This window comes from Tamandua tetradactyla, chromosome 5, assembly GCF_023851605.1.
Source record: "Tamandua tetradactyla isolate mTamTet1 chromosome 5, mTamTet1.pri, whole genome shotgun sequence".
Lineage (NCBI taxonomy): Eukaryota > Metazoa > Chordata > Mammalia > Pilosa > Myrmecophagidae > Tamandua > Tamandua tetradactyla.
This window is the reverse complement of record NC_135331.1, coordinates 32,645,321-32,660,680: the sequence shown is the minus strand read 5'-3', so window position 1 is coordinate 32,660,680 and position 15,360 is coordinate 32,645,321. Positions and strand designations below refer to the sequence as shown.

The 15,360-nt window shown below is 59.9% G+C and overlaps 1 protein-coding gene across 1 annotated transcript; it reads right to left on the bottom strand.

Annotated features, from left to right (window-relative positions):
* Positions 1 to 1,289: 1,289 nt before the first annotated feature.
* Positions 1,290 to 15,360, bottom strand: LIF (LIF interleukin 6 family cytokine). Its single transcript, XM_077160589.1, has 4 exons — positions 15,184 to 15,360; positions 4,707 to 4,828; positions 2,664 to 2,842; positions 1,290 to 1,828 (listed from the first exon to the last, which is right to left on the bottom strand). Exons 2-4 carry the CDS (start codon positions 4,723 to 4,725, stop codon positions 1,418 to 1,420), a joined length of 609 nt encoding a protein of 202 aa, XP_077016704.1. The 5' UTR covers positions 4,726 to 4,828; positions 15,184 to 15,360; the 3' UTR covers positions 1,290 to 1,417.

The following is a 15,360-nucleotide window of genomic DNA, read 5'->3' as shown; positions in this document are numbered from 1 at the left end:
CAGACTGGACCCCGAAACCCCCAAAGCAAGTCACAGTTGGGCTTGCGGGGAGGAAGGCAGGTTCTCCACTCCCCACCCCCAGCCTGGGCTGGCCCTTCTCTGAGCTTCATTTCACTTGTAACATCTTCAACATCCAGACCAAGCCCTGCTAAGTAAGTCCTGGCCCCTGGCTCCTTTGTAAAGAGCTGTGATATGATGACAGCAGGATAGCTAGCAGGGGAGGGGAATTCAGTTGGCTATGAAAAGCACCAATAAGTTAATATAAATAGGACATCATAATAAATAGACAATCATGTTGGGTCAGACACGCATCACTCTCGAATCTCAGGCTTCCCCGAGAGCCTGACCTCACATTTTGCCATCCCCTAGCTCGGGGGACTGGAGCCAGCCTCTGGACCCCCTCGAGTACCCCATGGGACTTCACGGGGCTTCCTTGGACCCCATAAGCAAGCTGCTGCCTTGAGCTACCCTATGCCCTCCCTTGCAGACCCGTGCCCAGAACTGAAGATTCTGGGTCCCCTTGGAACCTCCTTACCTGACTTTGCCACCCGCCCCTGCTCCTGTCCACCTCTGCAAAACCCACCTCAGGGTCTGGCCACCGGACCCTGGCCATCTCCGGCTATAGAAAAGACTGCAGAGAAGATAGATGGCAGAGAACCCACGGTGGCCACAATGCCAGTGACCTTCTGGAAACTTCAGCCGGACAGTCCCATGGCCTGAGGGCCCCAGTCATGCTCACCGGAAGGCAGTGTCCCTTCCCAGAGCTCCCTTCTCTACCTCCCACACACCAAACTCTTACGGGGCATGGGGTCCTTCCAAGTTCCCCTTCAGATTTCCAGCCCCTCTGGCCCACTCTAGTCCCAACCTAGGCTTCCAGAATCTGCCTAAGGGACCGAGAAAGCACTGTTGGTGGCGGTGGTGGTGGGGCCGGGCAGTCCCCCAACCCTTGCTCTTGCCTTGACCAACGGTCAGGGTCTCTAGCGATGACTTGTGCGATTTGCTCATTGCACAAAACTCCCTAGCCCGGGGGGTTGGGTGGGGGTAGGGGTGCAAGTAGGGGCCCAGCCCGCACTCCGCTTTCCGGCCCAACGCCCCGGAGCCTGGCTGCAAACCCACCCACCCACCCAAGGAATGGGCACCCCTTGTGCCTCTCTGTACGTTTGGACTCTCCTGGGCTTCATTCGCAGCCCACCTCATCGTGGAGCAGCCGGTCCAGGATCCCCTGGGTGGGTGTGGGGTGGGTGGGTGTGTGTGGGGTCTGCCAGCAGCCCCCACTCTGGGTTTGGCAATGCAAAAAAAAAACCCCACTTGGAGAGCTCCCCCCTCACCCCCACACCCCTGCGTCCGGATCCCGCTCCTGAGACTCCCCCGGGGTCCCCGGCACGCTTCGGGGTGGGGGGGTGGGGGGGCGCCCCGCCTAGAAGGCCTGGGCCAGCACGGCGATGACCTGCTTATACTTCCCCAGGAGCTGGCACCCCAGCTTCTTCTTCTGGAAGACGTCCTTGCCCGAGGTGTCGGGGCCATAGGCCACGGCCACGTGCGCCACGTGGTACTTGCTGCACAGGCGACAAAGCACGTTGCTGAGCAGCCCCCGCAGCGCGTCGGCCGTGGCGTTGAGCTTGCCGTGCAGGCCGAGGGCGCCGGGGTTGAGGAGCCTCTGGTCCCGCGTAACGTTGCCCAGGGAGGCGCCGAGGTAGGCGGCGATGCGGTACAGCTCCACCAGCCGGGCCTTCTCGGTGCCGTCGGCGTGGAAGGGCGGGAAGTCCGTGACGTTGGGTCCGCACAGCTTGTCCAGGTTGTTGGGGAATGGCTCCCCCTGCGCCGTGTACTGGGGAGCGGAGAAGGCAAAGGGCAGGTGAGCGAGGAATCACGGGGCTCCGCTGCTCCTGCCTGGCAGCCAACCTCCACCCCCCCAACCCCACCCCCGACCCTCGGCAAGCCCTTGGGCCTCAGTTTCCCCACCCCATGCCTTGTCCTGGTGGCATGTCAGGACGGTGCTGACAGCCGGATGTAGTTATGTCTGGGAATGCACTGAGGAGGAGGAGGAGATGGAGGACAGAAGGAGGAAAATTAACCATCTTCTTGTCACGGTTAGCAGGAGGACCACTGCCACCCAGGGGACAGGTGGGAAAGCCCTGGGCCTCGCTTCAGCAGGCGCTCCCCCCACCAAAGACACTTGCCCTTTCACCCACCGCACTCACCCTCTTCCGGGTTCCGGGACATCCCTCCACACCCACAGCCCCACCGGCTCTCCCTGCAGGGCCCCCCTCCACCCCCACCCCCCACCCCCGGCTGTCTCTTCCTCTGCCCCTCCCCTCACATCCTGGAGGAGTCACAAGATCAGAAATGCCAGTCCCCTTACAGTCCCTTCCCAGCTCAGCCCCCTAACTAAGGTGAGCGCCTGGGAAAGGGGCCTCCAGTCTCTGACCCTGGGCTGGGGGCCTCCAGGGGTGCTTTTTCCAACCCGCTCCCCATTTGCTCCTTCCAGCTCCAAAAGGGGTCCCGTTCCTGCCCAGCTCTGGTCCGTGCAGCCTCCCATCACCTGCAAACCCCATCCGTGCAAGAAGGAATCCTCCCCATCTCCAGGCCCTCTCTCCCCTCCTTCCTCGGTACCCTGGGTGTTTGTGCATGTGTGCGTGTGCGTGTGCGTGTGTGTCACTTACATAGAGAATGAAGAGGGCGTTGGCACTGCCGTTGAGCTGCACCAGTTGGTTCCTGATCTGATTCATAAGGTTGCTGTGACATGGGTGGCGTGTGGCACAGGTGGCGTTGACAGGGGTGATGGGAAGGGGGCTCCCCCCGCCGTGTTTCCAGTGCAGAACCAGCAGCAGGGGGACAACTCCTGGAGAACGGGCAGGAAGGAGCCATGAGCAGAAAGGTGGGCCAGGGTGGCTCTGCATCATGTCACGTGGTACGTAGCTGGCGAGAGCGGCATGCAGAGGGCTCGTGGGAGAGGACGCCTCGTCCCCCCTCCCCCCCGGCACGCCTGCCTTCCCCACATCCCACCTTCGGCTCTATCTCCCCGTCGTTTCTAGTTTGCATTATATCATTGTGTCTATGTATCTCGCCTCTCTCTCTCCAGATATCTCTCTCTCTCTCTCTCTCTGCTTCTTGCCACTTTCTCATCTCTTCCTGCTCTCTCTTGGGTTGAGAGAAGGAGCCTGGGGACAGGACATGAGCTGTTCCCACCAGCTGGAAACTGGGTCCGGGGTGGCATCTCAACATCCAGCTATTTCCCTTGGGACGGCAAAAGTTCCCAGGTCTCCTTGTTCTCTGACTTGAGGGTACCACTTCCCAGACCCAGCAAAGGAGATGTGGGAGGGGAAGGAAAAAGAGGCCCCATCTCCTCACCTGCAAGATGCCCGAGATTCCTAAGCATTGCTGCATGCCCACGGCTCCGTAGCAATCCCAGTCTCCCAGACTGGGCTCCCATGGGGACCGCGGCCGCAGGTGTCTTCTGCTGACCCTCTTTCCCCCAAACTCGCCTCCTGATTCTGGCTCCCAGGGTCAATTGCCCCCCCAATTCTGCCTCCCCCACCACATGTCTTCCATCTCTGTCTTTTCTCAAATGTGGTCACTCCCTTATCTCAGACCCTCAACTCCACTCTGATTCTGCAATTTGCCCCCATGTGTCTCCAAATAATCATTCAGAACCCACTGTCGCCCGAGATCTCTTTAGCTGCTGGCCTCCAAGCCCTCTTCCCTCTTATCTACAACTTTTTGCCCCAGGCCCTGGGTCAGGATAGGGAGAATCCAGGGGTCACGCATGCTCCTGGGGGCCTTGTGGACCGAGAGGAAATGGTACTACCAGGAAAGAAAAAAGGGAAAAGGTTGCAGGCAGCGGGGTGCGGCGGCGGGAGGAAGGAAAGCGAAAAGGTGACAGGAGAGGCAGGAGCTGTTGGGGCCCGTCCTGGATCGTCACCCCTTCCCCCAGGGCACTTTCCACCCACCCTTCCTTCCCGTTCAGGTCCCCTGCACCCCCCTTTCCAGGTGAGGCACAGGGGAGCAGCGGGGGCAGGTGGCAGGCATCCGGGACTGTTGAGGCTGGAGATTTGGGCTGGGGGTGTGGGGGGCACGTTGGCAACCTCCCTCCCATCCCCGGGCAGTGCTGAGGGCCCGGGTGGCTGGAGGGGGGCCCCCGCGCCCCCATCTCACCTAGCACGGACCACGAGCTTTCCAGGCGCTAGCAGACGGAGGCGGCACCTGCTCCCGTCCGGGGCCGGAGTTTGCAAGCTGCTCAGCGGCCCGCGCGCCCCTCCCATGGAGCAAGCCCGGGACGTGGTTGGAAAAGAGAAAGCGGAAAGAAAGCAAAAGAAAGAAAGAAAGAGGGAGGGTGAATCCGGAGAAAGTCGAGAGTCGAGCGGCGCGGGAGACTGGCTGGAGCTTGGAGAAGGAGGAGGAGGAGGAGAAAGAGGAAGGCTGCGGCGCTGGGGCCAACCTGCCCGCCCCGGGGCTGTTTTGGGCACGCGGCGCCCGGGACCATGTGCTGCGCTCGCCGCCGCCGCCACCGGCTCCTCGGGTCGGGCGGGCCCCCTGGGGCGCCGCGGAGCCGCCGACTGGCGCCCCCGAGCGTCGGTGCGCCTGCGGTGTGTAGGCTCCCCGCGCCTCTCACGGCTCCCTGCTCGCTCTCGCCGGGCGCCCCAAGTTGCCAGGGCGCCCGTAGCGAGACGCGGGAGCCCCCGAAGCGGGCGGGTGGATTTATTTACCTGCCGCCAAGACCTTCATTATGGGCTGGACTCCAGAGGACCTTTAGCAGAGACCTTAGAAGCCGGCAGTTTTCAGAGGTTCATGCTCAAATGGGGAATTTGCCTGATTTATATACCGGAGCCTGTGTTGTAAGACAGAGAGAGAGAGAAACAGCTATATTTAGCCGGGATCCCCGTCCAGGAAGTTGTTTGAGGTGCATCATAGGAAATTATGAATGGAAGAAAGTGAGAGTGAAGGGGGGGCAGAATGAAAGGGGGGGAGGGCGGGGAGGGCAGATTTTTTCCCTCTTCTAAGAATTTGATTGATAAAATTATAATGAAGTCCTCAACAAAACGCCCTGCGGTTTTCCTGAGTGGCTTGTCCCCGGAGCTGTTTGAAGATGGGAGGGCAGGGAGAGGGTCCCAGAGCTGCTCAGCGTGGTCCCCGGTGAATGGGCAGCGGGTGCCCGATCTGACTCACCTGGGTTTGGGGAGGTGGTGAGAGACTGGGCAATCAGATGGAGGCTGGCACCTGTGCCCCCTCCCTTCCCCCACCCCCACCCGGGGCAGGGGTTTTGGGGAGCAGTTAGAAGGAGACGCACTGGGTTTTGGCTAAGGAACAGATTCCAGGAAGAGGGGCTGGGACCTGGCTTGGACTTTAGACAGTAATAAAGCGGAATTGAATGTGGGTGCTGGGAGACACTTCAAAGGTGGCCTCCTCTGGCCTGCCCATTGCCACTGGGCAAACTGGGACTCTGAATGGAGAAAGGTGCCCAGGGTGGTTGTGGGCTCAGACCTTCATCGGGTCACCTGTTCGTCGGACTCCTGATACCTGGGAGGCGAGGAAGGAGCATAGGAAGATGGGGTTGCGGGGTGGGATTGGGGGTGGAGTGTGCCATGACTCAGTTCTCTTGGGGACAAGATTCTGGGAAGGTTTTGTGAGTCTGGGGTTGATTTTCATTGCAACCCCCCTCCCTCTTCAGGGCAAGATGGTCCAGCATTTCCATTCGGAAAGGGACGCCTGGAACAGACACTTAGGGTGCCTTTGCAAATTCAGAGCCAGGTTTCCTCTTTGAGATGCTCAGCTGGGGAGGGCTGAGAAATGGTGGGCCCCTCCCCAGACTTGCCTTGGAAGCCCCTCGGGGCTCTGCCTCTGAGAGTGATGGCAGCCCCTGAGAAAGGTACTTCTAGAGTCTCCAAGGCAGTGTCACAAATGATGGTGCCTTGGCCGTCGCCAGGCAGATTCTTGAAGGAATGACGAGGGGCTGAAAGGAATGGTGGAGACTAGGGCAAAATGAGCAGAGCCCCCTCCCCAATGAAAAGCAGTTCAGTGCTAATAATACGTATGTATTTTTAAAGAGGTGGTGGTGGTGGGGATGGTGGATTCTGGCTGGACAACACACATCTGGGGCCATACGTTCCTGCTCGCTGCCAGGGGCAGGCCATGCCCCAGGAGATGTTGCATTAACCCTGGGAACCCCCAGCCCTCCCATCTGACCCTGACCTGAGAAGAAGGCAGGAGAGCTGGTCTACCAAGGCCGGGGCTCCTGAGGGCCTTTCCCTGGCTTGACACTCCTGCCTGTCCCTCCCCTTGCCCATCCTTCACGCCCCCAGCACTCGCCTCTTGCCACATCCCCAACCTGCCCAGCCACACGCTCCTCCTCCCTCATCGTGCCAGTATGAGCCCTCATGCCTGCTGCTGCCCCCCACCCCATGCACACACCCTGATCCATCCCGTCTCTCTCTCTCACACACACATACACACACACACACACGCACACACACACACACACACACACACACACGCTCTCCCACGAAGGACCTTGGATGTGGGGTGGTAAGCTGCCCATCCCACCTGGCACTTCCCAGCAGGGAGGAGGCTGTGTACAGCCAGGCCTGACTCCCTCTACTTGACCTTACTCTTCTCCTCTCCTCCCTGCCCTCCCCCCCCCCCAGACCTCATCTCTTCCTTGGGGGGCCACGGAGGGCTCCGCCTGGCATTTGCTCCTCCCGCACCGCCTGTGCTGGGATTGGCATGCACCCCCAAAAGGTTCACCTCCAACCTGTCTTCCCGCCCACCCTCCTGGCCTAGCTCAGGCAGCGGCAACCCTCCCGTTCTCACAGCCCCCCAGTTTCATCTGACCCCCAGAGCACATCAATTCTAGTCTGTAGTTCTCCAGGCTCACCCCCATATTCCCAACCCTGTCCCCTGACTCAGACTGAATCTCCTGACATGGACCCCAAACCCATCAGCCACGGGCCCCACTGTGCCCCCCCACCCCCCGCCATCTATCAATTCCCTTGTTCCCCAGCCTGAGGGTCCAAGACTCCCTAGGTCCTTTGGTTCTCCCTGGGCCCCAGCCTGTCCTCCTGCTCCAATCTCTCCCCTGCAGACTTCCTAGAGGACTTCCTGGTCCTTACACTGTCCTTCTGGTCGCCAGCCCCTCATCAGTGCTGTAATCCACCCCCAAACTCCATTTCATCTCAGCCTCACCCCACAGGAAACAGGAAGTAGGGCAGGGGCTAGACACAGGAGCTAAGGCCGCTGAACCCCGATCTTGACCGGTCGCCACCCAGGGCCTCAGGTTCCCCTCTCACGGTACCTGGCTTGGTCCGTGCTCCCCCAGGGCTCCGGGCCCCTCGGTGCCCCAGGCCCGGCCTCCCCCTCCTGGCCATGTCCACGAGGGCTCGGCCTCTGCGGGGAAGGCTGGGCAGGGTCTTGGAGCCGTGGGTCTGTGAGCCGCCTGCAACGTGGCCGTAGCCCCCCAAAACCGGCCGCACAGGCCGCGTTCCAGGCTGATTTTGGTCTCCAGAAGTTTGTTTTCTTCCTCTCCCTCCCTACGCTGCTGTGTATGTGTGTGAGCATGCGTGCATGTGTGTGTGTGTGTGTGTGTGTGTGTGTGTGTGTGTGTGTTTTCCTCCCGGCTCCCTCACATAAAGCATCCTCCCTTCTTGGCTGCTGGCTCCCAGGGTCGTGACCCCAGGCCCCACCCTGGAGTGGCAGCCCCAGCCCGGCCCCTTCCAGCTGTGACTTCATCCCCAACATGTCCAGTTTTTGCAGACCAGGCCTGGTAGGAATTGAGCTGCCTCTGGGTGAGGGGGGCAGTCAGGGCCCACCTGGGGCACCCCAGGGAGGAGCTGCCGATCCAGGAAATAAGCCCATGCATTAGGGCCTGGGGGCCCTTCCCAGGGCCCCAGGGGCTGCCTCTCTTGTATATACCTTGGCACGGGCGGCTGCCAGGCCCCCCTTCTCTGTTCATGCTCACCCGCCATCCACAAGCCTCTCTTTGCATGTCACACTTGCTTTGTATTTCAGTTGGGGAAACTGAGGCTTAGAGAGGTAGAGGGACCTGCCCAGGGTCACACAGCAGCAGAGCTGGGCCCCAGTGCCAGGCTTGCAGCCACACTAATCCCATCAGCACCTCACTGTTCAAAAGGGAGCGAGGGGCCTAGCAAGATCCACTTGGGCCCTCTTCTTCCAGGAAGCCCCCCCTGCTTCCCAAAGACCTGACTGGCTCCTCCTGCCTATTCTGGCTTCAGGTGGGCACAAGTCTTATTCCTCAGTCTCTCAGTGCATGGATGGGGTCTGATTCTCATTTGATTCTTGATAGCACCTGGCTCAGAGCTGCATCCAGAGAAGACGCTAAGCATTTTTTGAAAGCATTTTGCAATCCAAATTGCCCAGTCTCTCACACAGAGAAGGCAGGGTATCTGATGGTTCGAAATACGTTCTGGTCTCAGGTGCGTTGGGTCCTGGGCTCGGATCTAAGTTTTGAGCTGGGTGTCTTTGGTGGAATTGACCTCTTCCTGGCCTCAGTTTCTTCATCTCTTAAATGAGTCTAATAATACCTGTATTCTCGGGCTAGCTGTGAGGGCTCAGAACTCAATGCAGGTCTGGGCACCCAGTAAGCCTCTGTACGTAAGCTCATCCTTATGTCCTTACACTGAAGTAGCGGTTCTTGTCCCCATTTTGCAGCTGAGGAACCTCCATCCTATTCCCAGAGCTGAGAAAGATGCTCCTGGTGCTGAGACAGGGGAAGCTGGGCAGAACTAGAACTTCTCAACCCTCTCCCAAAGGTGAATGGAGATGGGAAACCCTGCCAGCCTCCACTTTCAGGGGCTCCTCGGAAAGATCCGACAGGTTGGGGGAGGGGGTGCTGGCTTGGATAAGTATTCTCACTCTGTGCATGTCCCCTCCTGGCCCCTGATCCCCCCACCACCCCCAGGCCAGCAGCTGACCCGGCTAACCGCCCCCAGGAACTGATTCACCCCCTGGCCCCCATCTGGGAAGGAAGGAGACACAGCTCAGCTCAGAGGGGCTTTGAATCACCAGCTGCCCCCCCTGCGGAGCCCCAGGGGGGACGCGGGGGTGGGGCCAGCCCCCTGCCTGTCTGTCTGTTTCCCCGAGCTAGGGCACGCAGGGGAGAGGGCAGCGTGGCCGTGGCCATGGGCAAAGGCCGGTGGGGAGGTGGCCTCAGAGTCAGGCATCCTGTGTGGGCAGCCTGCAGCACTTACTCACCAGGTAAGCAGCTCTTTGGGCACTGGGGAATTCCCCAGGACTAGTGACCCAGAAACTGAGCGGGCTCCTGGCAAACCCTCCCCGGCCCAGGCCAGCCTTCCCTACCTCCTTTCCAACCACCTACCCCCATCCTGTTTTCACCTCCCCACCCCCTTCCCAGCTAAGATCTCAGTTCTCTGAAAACCCAACCAGCAGAGGCTTTCAGCCATCAGGTTCTTTGTTTTGAGGCTCCCACCCTGGGACATGAGCACAGGGGAGTCTGATGGGCGCTAGGGAGGATGTTGAGAGGGAGGTGGTACAGAAGGAGGGGTCTCAGGGCCAGGGCTGGTGAAAGGTGGCCAGAGGAGATGGGAGAGGCAGCTCAGACCCCGAGCTGAGGAATTCCTGGGCACAGCCTTGGCGATTAGCTGTCCATTCTCAAAAGGCAAAACTCCTCATTCAGCACTTGAGAAATGCCCCCGCCTCCCCACCCCAACCACAGAGCCACAGTCTTCTGCAAACTTTCCTTGCGGTCTGTACCTGGGGTTTGCGGGTCAACTTTGCACTGTTGGGGGCTAGGTAAGTGTTGATGGCACATGAACAAGGGCATGGCTTAGAGTCGGACGGACCTGAGTTCGAGTCCTACCACACCACTTAAAAGCTGTGTAACCTGGGGCAACTGGCATCCTCTCTCTGTGCCTCGATTTCCCCTCTGACAATGGGGATACTGGAGTGCCAACCATATGGGGCTGTTGGGGGTGGGGGCATGAAGTGAGAAACGTGAAGTGATGGCTGTTCTAACCAGAGCTGGGGTTAGTCATAGGAGGGGCTTCGAACTTCCATCTGAGCCAGGGACTCGGGTCGACCTGGCGGTGGGTCATTGCACCGGTGCTATCTGAGACGGAGGCCAGGGAGGGCTCCAGGACCTCTGGGGCCAGAGTATGGCTGTGGATCCTGAGGGAACGGGGCAACCTCTCAGAGCCTCAGCAGGGAAGTAGCCAATTCTTCCGCTCCTGCGGATCTAGGAGAGCCCAGCTGTTCCTTGGGGCCCAGGATCTGGGTTTTTAGTCTGCCTTTTTCCCACCAAATCCCTGTCAGGGACCCTGTCAAGCCCAAGGAGGAGCCAGAGGCTGCCCTGGCTTCCTCCCAACTGCCCCTAGCTTCACTCCGATATTTCTCAATGGCTCCTGCGTCAGAAATCAACCTCCTGGAGGTGAATCAGAGAGATTGCAGTTTTTTCTTCAATTCTGATAGACGTTGGCAGGGAATCATCAGCCAGCCCACAGAGTCCTGCTCATCAGCAGCATTGCATGGAGCCTGGTTCCACTCAAGGCTCTGTCCTCAGCTTCCCCATCTGTAGAATGGGCTGCCTGCATCGTTCATCAGCATAGGGCAGACGTGGCCTATAAACTCTGCAGCTGCTTTTACTCCTGTGACGGTCGCGGGAGATGTATAGAGGGTTGTTTGCAAACTGCCGCATCTGCCTCTTAGCAGGTCATGAATTCACTGTAGAGGGTTGCCACCAGCACGTTTGAAAAGGAGATAGACAAAGAAAGTCACCAGGCATGGCGAGAGCAAGCCTGGCTCAGTAACGCTCTTTTTTCCAGCTGAATACAGATGACTGTGTGCATTCCCCAGACACAAGGTACAATGGATTGCTTACTGTGGGTTGTGGTTAAAAACAGTTGTAAGTCACCGGTATCGATGGTGAAAGCCAGGCCCAGAGGGGCCGGGGGACTTGCCCAAGGTCACTCCGCTGCCGTTGGTTGGTGGCTATTGGGGCTCCTGACTTCCGCCTGGCCGGGCCACAATCCCTTCCAGCTCCTGGAATGGGCCGGAGGTGTCACGGGGCGGGGCGGGGCGGGGCAGGTGCACGCAGGGGGTTGCGGCAAAGGAGGTGGAGTCCCGGTGTCACCCTATGGCATGACAAAGTCCCCCCACCCCAAGCCCGTCCTCCCACTGTCCACTCCCTTTTGTGCAGCCTCAGACCCCCAGGCTTCCCACCCCATCCTGCAACCACCCGGGCGAGGCACAGGTTAGTAAAAGGCCTTTCGTCGCTCTGCCCCAGGAATCCTTCACCCTCACCGCAGGGAGGGGACCAGGAAGTGGCCTCAGCCCACCCCTGGCCGCCAGGGCAGCCCGCGGCCCCAGCCTGTGTCTGGTGGGTCTAAATGTGTGCGTGGGTCCCTCTGAGTGAGTCCGGGAGTTGAGGGGAACAACACCTGTGCGTTCTGTGTGTCTGTGCGTGCGGCTTTGTCCAGCCCCGTGTGTGTGTGTGTGTGTGTGTGTGTGTGTGTTTGCACATACATGCTTGCACTGTCTGCCTGCACGCATCTCTGTGTACGTGTGACCGCGTGCATGAGGCTCGTCCCAGCGCGTGCGTGTCGACGCCTCGGTGTGACCCTGTGCGCGTGTGTGTACGTGTGTGCGTCCCTGTGTCTCCCTGTCTGTGTGTGCCCCACCACCCCTGGCCCTCGCCCTCCGGCCCCCACCCCTGGGAACCGTGCGGCCGCTTCACGTCACCGGAGCCACCAGCAGCTGGTTTGCAAGCCGGTTTCCTCCCCGCCCTGCCCCGGCCCCCCCCCCCCACCGCCCCATCCCCACCCTGGCCACCCTGACTCTTGGCGCGGAGACAAAGCTGATGTCAGAGCCGAGCTGACAGCCTCTTTCTCCCACTGGATTTTCCAAAAGACAGAAAGCGAGACCACAGCTCAGCTCCTATTAAAGAATCATGGGGTGAGGGGTTGGGGCGGGCGGGGGGGAGGATGTTTCACTCAATTATTTCCTGAACTCAGAGGCAATAAACAGAACAGGAAGCGGCCCCACGGACCCACTCAGCCTGAAACTGGCCGCAGCGGTGAGGCCGCGCCTCTCCTCCCGTCCCTCCCCCGAGCCAGGCTCATTTGGGCCACCCGACCTGAGAGATGATGTCAGGGAGAAAGCCGGGGCCCTCTCCCCTAGACCATCTCTCAGCGCCCAGGAGGGACCGGGGAAAATGCTATGAGGATGGGGGGTGGGGGGGTGGAAAGAGCAGAGAGGGTGGCCACCCCAATGGGTGGAGAGGTGGGAGGGGCCAAGACCCCATCGCACTGTGCTCATTGGACTTGAGAAGAGACGAATGAGCTCCCTGGCTGTGAATTCTAAAAGCAGGGAAGGGGTAAGGTGGAGCAGCCCGTGTGGGGAACTCAGAGGAGGGGGACCCCAAGCTCCCCCCAATCCCCCACCCCCACCCCACCCCCACCCCCCGCCGCCCAGCCCTGCATCCTTGGGTCACTCCTCCCCCAGGAGCCTCCCACCCTTCCACGGGGCGTGTGGCTGGCGCCCTGCAAGCCCAGAGAAACTTCATGAGCCTCTTCCACCTGCCTTCCAGAGAGCAAGCAAATCATTCCAAAGGGCTTACTAGGGTCTGCCAGTTATCTGAGTCCTATTACCCAGGCCCCTTTTGCAGATGTGGAAACTGAGGCTCACAGAATGAAATGATTTGCCTGAGGTCACATGAGGCACGATGGAGCCAGTTCTCCACCCCACGCCCTGCCCCTACCCCCACCCCATGCACGGCCTTCCTAAAACAGGAGCCCGGAGGCCCAGGCCTGGTCTAGCAGCCCCGCGGGGCTCACCAGCAGCAGGGGTGCCCAGGGGGTCTCCCCACCCCCACCCCCAGACAATTCAGCCCTGAGGTCTTCACTCCTTCCGCCTGGGCCAGGCCATCCAGCTGCTTATCGGCCGCAGGACTCCATGACACAATCCCTCTCTGATCTCCTGCCCAGCCAGGCCTCCTCCACCCCCCACCCCACCCCTGGACCCCGTTTCCGCTTCCTCCCTCTCTGGGTGGGACCCGAGTCTGGTCCCATGTCACAGTGGGTTGTCTGGGGAGTGGCATCTCTGCAATCACCTCTCCTGCTGAAGTCTCCCCGTGTCCGTGCAGGCTGGGGGTGGGGGATGGGGAGTGGCAGCAGGGGCCCGCCCGCGGGGAGGCTCCCCACGCCACCCCCCCTAGAGAGTCCACCTGCCAGCCTCAGCATCCCCACTTGTAAAAGGAAAAGGTTGGATTAGATGAGGCTCTGTGGTGGAGCAGGTGGGGGCTGGTAGGCTCTGAAATCAGCCAGACCTTGGGTCCAGTCCCACCTTGGCCACTAGCAAGCTGAGTGACCTTACCCAGCAGGCCTCAGTTTCAGTATCTACAAAATGGGAAACAATGTCAACCTGCTGGGGTCTGCGGTGCCCCATAGAAAGCCCTGATGGGCGCTGACAATGCACTATTGCTGTCGATGTTATCGCCTTAGCAGTTGAAACATCACAGATGGGGCCCAGAGAGGACAAGTCACTTTTCCAAGACTGCCCAGCAAATTAGTGGCACATCTCCAATAGCCCGTGGGCTCCTCACTTGGCTAGGACACCCATATGGGTTCAGTCTTAACTTGCTTGTGAGATTTCCAGAAAGGAGCTTCTTGGAGTTTTGGTTTCTCTGCCCGTAAAAGAGGGTCTAGATAAAACCATCAGTCCTGAAGTATCTTGAAGAGTCTCTGCTGGACGTGGAGTGGGTGGCAGGGGAAAAGCAGACCTCCCAGGCTTCCAGCTCACTGCTGCCCCAGTCCAGCTCCAAATCGTGGACAGCAGCGCCCCCCACTGCCCAGCAGAGACCAGGCACCCCAGACACTGCCGGGCCAGCCCCAGGTCAGCCCAGTTTGGCCAGTGCCAACCCCAGGGCGGGCAGGGAGGGATTTGGGGATTTGAGGAAATCGATGGGATGCCTGAGACACAGATTGGAGGGTGGGGACAGGCCATTAGCCAAGGCAGGGGAAGGGGTCTAGCTGGGAGCTTCCCGGGGTTGGGGGGGGGGTCCCTGTCCCGCTCTGAGGTCCAGCCACAAGGGGGCGCCAGGACCATGCACAGTGAGCAGGGGGCAAGCATCTCCTCTCCTGGCCCCGCGGCTCCTTCCTATCCACCTCAGGACCCCAGGACCCCCATCCAGCCCCCTGAAACAACAATCCTGTGAGACGGTCATTTTGATCTCCATTTTACAGACGGACGAAGTGAGGCCCAGAGAGGTGAAACTAACTGCCCAAGGTCACACAGCCAGAAGCTGGCAGAGCTGGGACTGGTGTAGACCAGGGACGTCTGGTTGCAGAGCTGGGTCCAAGCTGCTTGCTCAGTGCACTATCCCTGACAGTTGCCTTGCCCTCCAAACTCTCTCCTCGCTCCTCAGGAACTGCAGATGGCAATTTGGGATTAAGCCCCATTCTCCAGTTATTTGTACCAGACCCACCCTGTGCCAGGCTTTGTGCAAAGACTAAGTTTTTCCTTTCACCCTACTTTGACTCCATGAGCTGGTGTGTCCAAAATTAGGCCCCTTTTGTAGGAGTGAGGCACAGAGAGGTCAAGTCCTGCACTTGTCCAAGGTCAAAAACTTTGCAGTTATGACCTTGACCACCCGGTCCTTCCATGAGGGGTTTAACTTGGGACAAGGCCCTTCCATGCTCCCCAAAGCAGAGGCAGGCAGGGGGCCACCCCTCTGCAGCCCCTCCTGAAGAGAAAGAGACCCTCTGTCTTCCGTGGCCACCGTGGAACCTTTTGCTGCTCTGGAGAGCCAGGAATTAAGAAACCACCCTCCCCCACCCCATCCAGAGGTGACTCTTCCAGGATCATACCAAGTCAGGATCTCAATCCAGGACTCCTCCCGGACTCCAAGGCCTGTGCTTTCTCCTCTGCCCTTCAACCCTTTGATGGTCTTTAATCCCTCACGTGGCTGCACGACACTTTCCTATCTGATCTGTCTCCTGCGTTACCTCAATATCTTCGGGGAGCTACCCAGGGTGATTCTTCCTGGGCCCGTTACACGGGTGGGGAAATCGAGGCCTGGAGAAGTGTGGCGGACCCCCGGGGGACCCCCAGGGCCCGGTTGGGCCACCTGAGGAAGTGAGTGACATTTGCCCGTGCGGAGGATAAATTCAGGGGCTGCCGCCCTCCCCACCCCAGCCCCTCACTGCGGGGGGACCCTACCTTGGTCGCCGGAGTTTCCTTGCTGGGTCCTCAGTGGGTTACCGTCATGTTCGGAGCCAGGCCCCCTCTGCTTCCTTCTCCTGCTGAGTCTTCTCTGGACACGGCTTCTCAGCCCGCCCCCACTTGACTTCCCATCCAGGGCTGGGTGGCCCTAAGGCTCCCCCCACTTCCACCTCC

What these genes read in the sequence shown, in the direction of transcription:
- LIF (XM_077160589.1), bottom strand. An exon ending in ACGCCCTCTTCATTCTCTAT is followed by an intron (nt 1,829 to 2,663) that starts GTAAGTGACACA and finishes TCCGCTCCCCAG; the next exon opens with TACACGGCGCAGGGGGAGCC.